General features: G+C 42.1%; 1 protein-coding gene across 7 annotated transcripts in view; it reads left to right on the top strand.

Annotated features, from left to right (window-relative positions):
• The window catches only part of KLF7 (KLF transcription factor 7), an 87,613-nt gene extending 75,935 nt beyond the window's left edge, over nucleotides 1-11,678 (top strand). For all 7 annotated transcript variants that reach the window (XM_072742466.1, XM_072742467.1, XM_072742465.1 and 4 more), the window contains 2 exons: nucleotides 2,241-2,364; nucleotides 9,399-11,678. In XM_072742466.1, the coding sequence (XP_072598567.1) occupies nucleotides 2,241-2,364; nucleotides 9,399-9,450 (176 nt within the window). In that variant the 3' untranslated portion in view covers nucleotides 9,451-11,678. The remainder of the gene's footprint in view (nucleotides 1-2,240; nucleotides 2,365-9,398) is intronic.
• Nucleotides 11,679-12,215: the final 537 nt, after the last annotated feature.

Here is a 12,215-nt window from a genome sequence, read left to right on the forward strand (position 1 = left end):
GGGTGACAACCTTTACGCAGCTTCTGAGGGCACAGGTGTACATGAGAGAAAAATAAATTGAAATTATTTACTGTGTATCAGGCTCAGGATATGTGTCCTACACGACGACATATTTAAATCTCACAACAAACATGGGAACTCAGTCCCATTTGACAAAGAAGGACACCGAGGCATATTCTGTAATGAATTCCAATCCCAGGTGTGTTATTCCAAAGTTGATTTGACACCCCACCCCCTTCTGCTACTTTCTCTTCAGCAGATACAATTTTCTAAAATTTTGGCTTTAAGGATCCAGAAGGTGAACTTTTAACACTGCTCAGTGATTCTTTTTTTTTTTTTTTTCTGATTTCCAAAAGTGAATGGGTTTCCTCCTGTGCTTCTAGCCCTCCTTCATGTCCTCTTGGTTCTCTTTAAAAGAAATGCCTGTGTTTCTCATTCCTCTCTCCTCTATGGGCCTTATAGAGCAGTGGCTCACTAGGGCATCGATTTAATGAAATAAAATTTTCAATCATGTTTGGTTCAATTCTAGGTGATACAAATAAAGAATTGTGAACACTTTGTAGTCAGGTTTAAAGGGAAGGAAAAAGGTGGAAAGAAGAAAGTGGGTCAAGTATAGTACCTGGGCAATGTCTCCTTATGTGCTGCCTAGTGAAGGTCTAGCTATTAAAAATAGAGCAATAATGGGGCAGCCATAGTACTACTTTGGCACCTGTGTATCCTGAAATTTGAGGTTTGGCAATTTATAACATTTACCAGTGATGTGATGTGTGTGCCAGACAGTGTTCTAATTAATATATGTTAATATATATGTTAATATATAATATATATTATATATTAATATATGTATTATATATACAACATATATTATATATATATATATATATTAAGTTATGCTCTCCAAGCACTTTGAGTTACATACTACTATAATCTCTAGAAAAACAGAGACACAGATAGGTTTGTTAACTTAGCCCAGGGTTGGGCAGCCTGGGTGGCTCAGCGGTTTAGCATAGCCTTCAGCCCAGGGCATGATCCTGGAGACCCAAGATCAAGTCCCACGTCGGGCTCCCTGCATGGAGCCTGCTTCTCCCTCTGCCTTTGTCTCTGCCTCTCTCTCTCTCTGTGTCTCTCATGAATGAATAAATAAAATATTAAAAAAAAAAAAACTTAGCCCAGTTAGGGGCAGTGCTGAAAGCTGGGCCCTGGAAGGTCATCTTCAGAGCTCACAACCACTGTGCTAACCTGCCTCTCAGTTAGGAGGGCTCAGTAACTCTCAGGATTTCTTAAGACTATTTTTCTTCTTAATCAGAATCAGCCCACCATACAGTTGGAAGGGTAAATATTTGCCATGTTTGATGACAGACGTTGATGGGTTAAAGAAAAGGTCTAAGGAAAAATCATGTACTTTCTCTTACATATCCCTCCATCTGTATTTACTGTGCAAAAAGGTCACTTGAGCACAAGAGCTCAAATTTCAGTACTTACAAGCAGCTTCAGTGTGGCAAAAACCTTGCTCTACAAATTGGCTTTAAAAATATTTTGTGATACTCTGTATCTCTCTCTAATATGAATGCTCTAGAGCAATTAGGTTATGGGCTTCTCAAACAGGACTTTGTGACTACATTCTACATAAACGCCAGGAATCATCAGGTGATCTTTGTTTTGTTCTCGAATGGTAGTGCTTTCTCATGACTGTCCGTCCACTTCCATTTACTGGAAGGAACAGTGGTTCTGGGAGACCTGAGCTGTTTGCCTTGTCCGTCAGCTCCCTGGCTCCAGTTTGTGGTAGGAGGGAGAAGGCTAAAAAGGCTGAAATGGTAAATTACTGTAGGTTCTGTAGAAAAATAGAATTAGAAGCATTTGTGGTTCAGATGAAAATAGCACATTTCCTTTCTACTTGGACAGTGGGGGTCGAAGTGCTCTAGGGAATAGAAAATAAATAAAAATTGATCCCTCACCAGTTGAAGGAAATATTCTGACTATGGGAACTGAAGTGACAGCACCAGATTAGAAGATCCTCTGAAACCATTTTTGAAGGTTAAAACAACGACAACAACGACAGGAACAACAAAATACCAGGAGTCTAAAGAAAATGTGACAAACTGTATTAGGAAATGTAGACTTTCAAGACTGATTTATAATATAACTCTTTTCCAAGACGACAGATAGGTAGGAGAAACTAATGAGGCCTGTGGCCATTTTGTTCCTGGTGTTGACCATGGTCATTCCATCTCTTCTTGCAGGTGAGAAGCCTTATAAGTGCTCATGGGAAGGGTGTGAATGGCGTTTTGCACGAAGTGATGAGCTCACGAGGCACTACAGGAAACACACAGGTGCAAAGCCCTTTAAATGCAACCACTGCGACAGGTAAAGAAACCTAGAAGCTGCTGGGACGGGGAGGGGAGAAGGTGAGGTGGGTCATGGGGTGGGCTGTCTGTGTGCTTCTGGGGTTATCCCAAGCCTCTGCCTCAGACACTCAGGCCTGTGAATGCCTTTTTCTTCTCCACTGAGAAAACCAATGGGATACGGGTGCCTTCTTGTGTATAATCCAGAGATGAGATGAATTCTTGGTTCAGTCACACAAGTACTGAACACCAGCTTTGGGCCGGGAATCATGGGAGCCATGCATGGCAAGGAGACACAGTTCCTACCCTCAGGGAGATGATATGATAGATGATTTTACTATAATATGGAAAGTAATAGGATAAGGAATGGTCATGTATAGCTGTTCCTTCTGATCTTTTTATTAACATCAATACCATTTTTCTTGATTCTTAATCATGTGAAAATATAGAAAGCCTGCTTAGCGGAAAGAAGGTTACGCATAAGGCTTTCCTCTGAAGCGTTGTTACAAATGAATTTACTGGAGAGAGTCCCCATTCTTTGGGGGCCTGAATCATTCTTTCTCCTTTGAAAATAGGTACAAAGGTCTAAAAGATGGTGAAGCTTTGAGAACTGATCCTATAATTCAATTTCCAACCTTCAGCATTTGATGGTGGAAGAAAGAGCACGTAGCAACAGATACTACACAAGTAATAGTATCTGACAGCCCTGGCATTATCAACCAATAAACCCCAAAATGGAGACTCTGCAGGCCAAGGTGAAGGCAGGATTAGGTTTAGACATAATCAAATAATGGGCTTGCATCTGAGCATGTTATCCTTCTAATCCTATTTCTGTGTTTAAAAGGAAGCTTAAGAAAATTAACCATCTTTTTAATGCAATACTAAAGGTCTCAGTTATGATGAGAAAAATGCTTCTAATACGATAAAAGCCCTGAAAGCCTCAGGGTTCCCCAGCTTGCAGGATGGCAGGAGGGGTGTGCAGGATGTCCATAGAGGCCTGGCTCTCCGTGGGAGGAAATGCGATCGCTTTCACATCCTGCCTCCCAGTCCCTGTGCTGGCACCTCCCTGCACCAGGCCTTGCTCTGTAGTAGCATGTGTTTGTTTGGAGAGCAGAGCGGTAGTGGCCAAATCTCATGGGTGGCCAGTTAGCTTGGTGCTCCCTTAAGATGCTTATAAAGGAGCATTCATGTTTTTCCTCCTTTTTTTCTTCTTCCTGAAGAGGCTATTTTCCTCTTATCTTCATTCTTTAAGAACTAAATAAAGCCCCCATGCCTCCTGGAGTTCAGAGATAACCTCCCACCCCAGGGCTGAGGAAGTCCACTTTACAAAGCTATTGTCTCTCATTCCCTTGGAGTTCTCTCCTCTGCTACCCAAGAATGTAGCCTGTTTTTTAATTTCTATCCCATTATCTCCAAGGCTCCCAGAATTTATGTGAATCAGTGGCTGTTTTGCTACAGGATTATACTTCAGTAATATTTCTTCTTATTTGACATCTTCCCTCAACTGCCATCTCAAGTTCATTTCTCTCTACTCCTGGCCATTAATAAAGAAGCTGCATAGAGGGTGACTCTTTGCCCACAGTCCTTTGAGGAAGAGCATTATATCAACTGGGATGAAGATGAATCCCCTGAGTTGTCAACTATGGTAGTAGTAGGCATACACAAAAGTCGCCCATCCCTGAAGGGTGATAAGGCTATTACGTGGAGATTGTGCGTTATAGATTGCATTCATCCTTAGAAATGGACCAAGAATTCTTATTGGGAAATGGCCAGAGTTAGTATTCCTCTCTGCAGATCAACTGACTTACTGAAGAATTTACAACTGTCCAGCAGTTGATATACTAGGATTAAATCTGACCATTTGTATGATTGATGTGGCGAAATATTTCAAGCCAACTGGATCAGGGAAGATGTCAGAGATGGGTAATTTGGTTAGTCTTTTTCTTTATTTTTCTTCACCAAAATATATGGTTCCTGGAGCTAGAAATTTGCTGAGCAGTTGGTACAAATTCTGACATGGTATTTGGGGGAGAGTGTGATTTGGGGGAGATCTGGGTCAAAGTCCTGTGGCATTGGCCAAGAGTCAGTGCATTTTCAACAATGTCAGAAATATAGGGTTGGATTCTCATTAGTGTCTCACGACCAGCAGCACCTTACATTTCAATTGCAGCGATTGTGCTAAGAATAGAGCAGGTCCAGGAGGTGGCATGGGGAATTGGAGTGGTCCCAAAGCAGATGAAAGGAAAGCCTGGTGTGACTGGAAGCTGGCATTCCTTAGCGGATTTTTACCTTCAGAAAAGAGGGCATCTGTAGCCCTTAGCAGGACTCTGAATCCTGTTGGTAACACACTGTGTATAATAAGCGTTAAGAAACCTCTGTCTTGCTTTCTTATAATTTGAGAAATCAGACCACTCTAGAGGCTAAGCTAGGTTTGGGGATTTCTGTCTTTAAAGCATATACCAAGTCTAATTTGTACTTTTATTTTGCTATTGGGTAGATTGAAAAAAATAAATGAGTTTTTGTTTATTTGCTTTACTTACTTTTAAAATTACTAGATGCCACAAAAATGTCTGCATCTCTGGCTTTGTCTGGAAAAACCAGGAGATCTGGTAACACTGGGCTCACATTCCCATGTGGCCATAATTTTCTGAACCTAAATAGTAATCACTACCCATTTGTGATGGTCATGTGATCACTAATTTCTCACTGTTCCCACCACTTCCTGCGGTCTCCCCAATATGAAGCCATACCATCAGTTGCCATCATCATTGTGCTTGCTCAGTTTTGTCCTCTTACAGAAGAGTGGTATTTCTTCATATCCGTGCCTTATCAAAAGTAGAACCAGATCGTCCTTAACCCATTGCACTCATTTCCTTTATCTGTGGGCCCCTGAAGACATTGGGTTTTGTGACCTCTGGCTTCAGGTCTGAGCTGGGGGAGAAAGCAGCGAGGCTCTCCCACTTCCTGGCCATCAGACTGAACCATAAGCCATGGAGGGACCAGCTGCTCACCCTAGAGGAGTGAGCCCTGTTTCCCAGCCCATACAGCATGAGGCTGCTACTGATGGTAAACAGGGCTCTATTTCTACCAGTGGTTTACACAGGCTATCATTCTGTCAGCTGAGCACAGTTATAACTCAGGGAGACTGCTATCAGAGTAGTACCTTCAAGATCTTGGGCGGTCGGAAGGACACATTTTGATCTTTGAATCGATCTACTTATAGGCAGTAACAAATACCAACCCATATCTAGCCCCTTTGGTGTCCTGGAGGGTTGCTTTAATACCCACATGCCTTTACTGTGCCTTTTCCATAAACCCAGGGAAATGGCAATAAAGGTTTGACTAGTTCTCTATAATGAACAAATTTCAATCATTAAGGACCTTCTTATTTAAGGTGGTCCGAGGACTGTATAGTCATAAATACCTTCTGGGGGTATATTACTCTTAGAATTATTTGATCCCACATTTCTAGGTGGTGAGTTTATCTATTACCTTTTACTATTCTTATATGGAGCTCAGTAAGTGTAAATTAATAAATATAAATTAATCCTGACTAAGTAGCTTGCTGGTATATTGAATTTAAGTAAAACCCCAATGGTGAGAGACCTAGTCTAAATTCTAGGCACCATCTACTTCCAAGAATCTGAAAAAAATAACAGTGCTGGTTCAGTTTGGGAGGAGTACAGTTAGATTTCACACCACATTAAAAACTTGTTGTTTTCTTTTTTAACTTTTCTTTTTCCCTGCAAGATCTCGAAGCATAAAGATAGATGCTTGTACATATATTGCTAGATACCCAGCACACACTAGGCAATGGGCAAAGGCAGAAGAAAAGTCTGGAATGCATACATCACTGAATGGTTTCTGCAAATGAAATTCTATATCAAGAATGCTATTTTCCCTTAGGTCTCCAGGAATTAGAAAGGAAAAGAAAGAAGTTTTGTCCCCAGGCCAAGATCTTTCCTTCACCTCTACTATCTCCAATCCTTATGTTCCTCTCTCAGACAGGCAGGATCCTGGTGCCTGTTTTGTTGCTTTCTCACAGGTGTCACTGCTCAGGTCTGACTAGACTGACTTCTGGATTCATTTTCTAGTTGCTACCATTATCAATTGCCACAAATTTAGTATGATCTTTGTTTAACTTGACAAATGTTGTACCTTTTAGGTAACATCTTATAGGTAACCTGTGGGTTAGAAGGTCAGCTGGGTATAATCAAGGTATTGGCAGTGCTGTGTTTTTTTCTAGACGCTCTAGAGAGAATCCATTTCCTCATCTTTTCCAGCTTCTAGAGGTGGCCCACATTTCTTGCCTGCTTACCCCATCCCTCCATCAACCAAGCTGTTGAGTCCTTCTCATGCTGCTTCTGTGTTCTCTTTCAACTCCCTCTTCCATTTTCAAGGATATTCAAGATGACATTGGCCCTACCAGATAATCCAGAATAATCTTCCTATTTTAGAATCAGCTGGTTAGCAAATTAATTCCATCCACAGCCCTAATTCCCCTTTACCACATCACGTAACATATTTACAGTTTCCAGGGATTAGGTGTAGATATTTGGTTGAGGGGGAACCCATTTTTCTACCTACTACAGACTCCTTAAACTGACAGTTTAGCTCTCCCTTCTTCTCAGTTTAAAGAGCAGGTGTGGCTAGAACATGGGCTCCAGAGTCACACTACTGGGGTTCAGATTTTGGCTTTGCCTCTTTTTGATGACTCTCTCAGCTGGTGGAAGGGATAAGAATGGCATCTTCTTTATAGAGTTCTTGTTAAGGATGTTAACTTTAAAAAGGAAATGCCTACAAAAAGAACTTCCCAACTTAGATCTTCTTTCTCTAGGCTGTTGAGATGAAGGAAGGAAGGAGGGAGGTAAGAAAGGAGACAGGGAGGGAGGGAGGGAAGAAAGAGAACAGGCAGTGAGCGAGCCCTCAGGATAAGACAAAGTCATGGGAGTTAACTGCCGAATTCCCTATAGGCTGTATTGCTATTCTGTATACTAGTGACATCAAGCACTTACTTTTAAAGAATATTTATCAGTGTTTTATGGTAAATTAAATCCCCTTCAGATGGCACTCTAAGTGATTATCCAAATATCTTGTTGATATTAAATTAGGGCCTGAAATAAGTGGGTATAATTAGAATTATTATTACTCAAGAAGTTATTGGGTTAGATTATTTTCTACAATACCTTCCCATTCTTAAGTATCTCCAATTTTGCCATGGTTCTATTTTGCTTCATTTCCTTGGGGTTCTAACCTGCATGTGTGTGCCTATTTAAAAAAAACAACACAAACAGAGTGGGTGGAGAATGTTGGGGTCAGGAGATAGGGTAGATTTTTTTGTTTGTTTGTTTTAAGAATGAACAAACATGGGGAAATCCTGCATTGAACAGGAAATCTTGCTAACAGGGCAGCTTGTTAACATCATAACGAGAATGTTGGACTGCGAGCATGTCTTGGGCCTCTGGAGAGCCTGGGAATATCCTCACAGGTAAGAGATGGTCAGTTTCAAGAAAAGAATCCAGAGGGAGAGCACACACTCAGAGCTAGGAATGATTGCTATCTCATATGCTGACTTTACTGGGATTCTAGCCAGAGCCTTAGATGGTAGGCCGTGGGGATATAGAAATGCCCACTCTATTAGTTATATGATACAGAAGCCTGACTCAGACTGACATTAGCTTTGAAGAGTATTTATTAGTTCAACTGACTAAGAAGACCAAAATTAGATTGGTCTTTAGGTTTGGCTGGATCCAGGGTCTCCAGATGTTGTCATCAGTCTTCTTTCTCTCTCTTTCTATCCTCTGGCCCATTTTTCTCTGTTGACTTTGTTCTCAACAGTCTCTTTCCCACATTGCCATATGGATACCAGCAGCTCCACCTTCAGTGTTAGTAGCATAGCAGCCCCAGTGGGAAAAGAGCTTCTCCCTTTGAATAGTTCCAGGACTAGCTCTCCAGTGTTCCAGGACTAGCTCTCATGAACCTTGATGGGTCACTTGACTATAGCTTAAGCAGACCACTATGGTCATAGCTTTAGCCTTAGAAGAAGGGTCAGCCCCATACAACTGGGAGTGCAGGAGCATGGCTACCCAAGAGAAGATCAAGTTGTGAGTGTCAAAGGAAAGGATAGTGAAGATGACCACTGCCTCCACTCTGAGGCTGAGGAAGAGACTCAATGGTGGACCTCAGGCACCAAGAAAACTGGGCATTAGAAAGCGTGGGCATTCAAAAGAGTGGACTTGCGGGTCTGCCTGGGTTTGAATTCCAGGTCTACCACTCACTAGCTACAGGACCCTTGCCTCAGTTTCCTTACCACACACACACACACACACACACACACATACACACAAGAGGTGTGAATGCTTAGCATGGATAGTTGCCAAGAATGGTACTGGGTAATGTTGAAGAAAAACCTAGTACATGCCTGCATGTTATCTCATTCTCAGTAAACGGGAACTCACTTCTCCATTCTTTTTCTTGACTGGTATAATAGAGACCTGTAGGTATCACAGGCAGCATTTCTGGGCCTTCATTATAAAGTTCAAGATTCAACTCTGGGTGTTGAAATGTTAGAGTTCCACCATTGGAAAATATGAGCTAATCATTTTCTACCATATTTCTGGTATATGGGTATGTCCCGTGTTTCTGAAGTGCCTTCATAGTAGTTTCTTCTTTAATAATGATGATTATGATAATAGTTAACATTTGCTGACGTCTTACTATGTGTGAGGCAATATTCTAAGCACTTTACATAGATCATCTTATTTAATCCCCATACACCAGCCCATGCAGCGAGTGCTACAATTATCCCCATTTTACTGACAAGGAATGAAGGCACAGAAAGGTTAACATGCTCAGAGTCACACAAGGATGGGAAGAACTGGGGGTTCGAACCCACGCAGTCTGACCCTGAGCTCACCTTTCCCACACACCACCTTGTTTCTTAGGACATATGTACTGCCTTGTTGAGGTAGGGTTAATCATTTTCTAAGGGGTGCTGGAAGTTGAGGTTGTTGCCTGGACCCCTCTTATATCCTTGTTGTTGTTTATATTTCCTAGGTGTTTTTCCAGGTCTGACCATCTTGCCCTCCACATGAAGAGACATATCTAAAACCCCTAAAGGCCAGAGTTGCCATGGCGTCGGCCGTTGTCTGAAGGAAATGCCGTGAGGCAGGGGGCTGGACTTCAGGCGGGGATCCATTGCCTCGCAGAAGAAAGTTCTCACTCATAAACCTCTGTGTACACGCACACACACACACACACACACACACACAGACACACACACACACATGCACTCACATAGACCCACACACACGCACTGTCATGCACTCAGCTATATTTAAAATATATACGTCTATTCTTTATGCCTTGCCCTTGCCAGATGGTAGAAGACGAAGAAGAAGGAAACCAGGTGAACTCAGCAAGGCAGACTGGCTGCTTACTTCAGCACTATTGGAATTATTTCCCGCTGTTGCCAATGGAAATCAAAGAAAACGGATGTGACGTCTCTGCAGGTGGACGGCAGTAAGAGGGGCTTATTTAACTTGCTTCTCAGTGCAACTTGATAGGAGAATACAACGTCGTAAAGTTGCATATGTGTAGCACTAATGTTTCTTTTTAAATAGTTGGGGGAAAATGACCTAGAAAACCAAATTGCAGTTTGGTAGCCAAAATTAACTCTTGGTTTATTTGTCCTTTGTGTGTGAAAAGTCCTCCTATTCCGTGCGTCCAACTTCCTCACAGAACTGTTGATCGGTTTTGGTTCTCCTTAGTACTATTGAGATCTTTCGAGTCGATACCAACGGCCTTAGCGGCGGCAGACTGGAATAACACCATACACCTTTCTGGCCTGCATTTCTCTAGACTTCACTCTCAAGGGAGGAGTTTTCTTTTCTTACTTTTTGACTCTTGCACACCATATGCACTAGGGATTCTGGAAACTTCTAGCATGACTGCAAAGTGGCCAAGAGAATAAAGTCCTTGATGATAAGTCACAGTATATCCCTTGAGCCTCACCTTATTGCCAGTGCTAGATTTTTTCTTTTTAATCTCTCTGTTTTTGCTAACGAAAACTTGAAAAGCTTATTTGGAAGCTTAAATGTTTTATCTTTTCTCCATGGACTAAACCTCTCCAGGACTTTCTCGGCACCTGGATGTCCAGCTCTCGAAGCAGCCAATCAGATGGGACATCACAGTTCTCTCATCCCCCTTGAGGCATCATGACCTCAGCGCATAGTGATCAACCCCGTGCTGGGTGTCATTGCTGCCCTATAACCAGTCTCAGCATAGATGTTGCTAGTCTCAAAGGGCAGCTGCATAATTAACCTAACTCTGGGTTATGACCTGACAAAAAGCCAAAAAATATCACTCTTTCCAGGAGTGGGGAAAACTGAGGATGCCTCCTGAGTCTAGTGGCTTCCGAAAATATCATCCTATCTTCCTCTCTCATACCCACTGAGCTCATACTCCCCCACTTGTTAAAACACACAATTCAAAATGCCATTGTGGGAATGAAGGGTGGACATTTAAGGAAAGGGTTGAGAAGTTTCTCTCATGGTCTGTCTGAAAGGAGAGACATGTTTCTAATTCTTTTTGGCTAGACCCACCATGACTTTGTGACCTAGAGCACCCAGGATCAACAGAGGCCTCACATTTACTCTGCAAAAGCTGACTCCAAGGGGGTTCACATTCCTCACTTTTCATCCCACACACATCCAATATCGGTCTCTATCTACCCGCATTCTTAGCTAGCTGGCACTGGCCTCAACTCCAAAGACTGCCTTTAGGACCATTAAATGGCCTATGCAAGCAAGCGGGGTGGTTATTAGGACAGATTGTATATTTTGTATATTCTGGGACCATCCCTTCAAGACACGTCTAAAAAACAAAAATGGCATTTGGTCCGCACATGGTTGCTGCTCCTTCATACCAGCTGGCTCCCCTTCTGCCCTCCTTTGACTGTTTGACTCATTGACTGTTAAAATGCCACCCCATACCTATTTGGGATGCAAAACTGAAGTCTTTAAAAGGAAATAATAATATAAGAAACACAAATACATGTATGACAGCAACCTTCAAGATCCTTGGCATTTGGTTTCTCAGCTTTCTACAACCTTTGACTTCCCCGAAATGTTGAAAGTGCCCGTCAAAGGGTAAAGGAGCCTCCTGATTACAAATGCGGTAGCTACCGATGGGACACCTGGGCATTCTGAGGTCTGGCCCTTAAAGTTTTCTTTCTCTTTTCCCCTTTTTCAATGTAGACCAAAAACCAAAACAACAGCAACAACAGCAACAACAAGAACAAAAACCAACAACAACAACAACAACAAAAAAGAAAAACCACCCTAAAACACACACACATAAAATCTGCCCATTTGCCGGAGGCAATTCTGTATATGTTAGTTGGAGGGTATTTAAAAAAAAAAAAAATCAGTTTTATTCCAAAGATTTAAAACTAGACATGACTTAGAAACATTTTCTGGAGCACTGCTTGCTGACAATCTCGTAGTTCTCTACTGCATTTGAGTGCATTTTGTGGCCAGTCCATCAGGGCGTATCATGGGATTATATTTGAATGTGTGGTGCATCCTTTCTGGATGAAGGATGTGTGAGGGACCTTAAACCTCAGCTGTATTAAACTGTAGCGCCTCCAGTCAGTGCACTAGATGAAACTTTAGACACCCCAGATTTTGTTGGTTCGTTGATTTCCCTTTCTGTAGCAGCCTCCAGCATGAATGCACGCACATACCAGTGATGGCATTAGCCGTGGCTGCCACGATTTACAAATGTCCTCTCCCCAGCTGGAGCTGCTCTTGCCTCTCGAAATGCTATTATTAAGGGTTTATAATACTGAATTTAATTTTTGAACTGACCAAT

This window comes from Vulpes vulpes, chromosome 16 (genome assembly GCF_048418805.1).
Source record: "Vulpes vulpes isolate BD-2025 chromosome 16, VulVul3, whole genome shotgun sequence".
Classification (NCBI taxonomy): Eukaryota; Metazoa; Chordata; class Mammalia; order Carnivora; family Canidae; genus Vulpes; species Vulpes vulpes.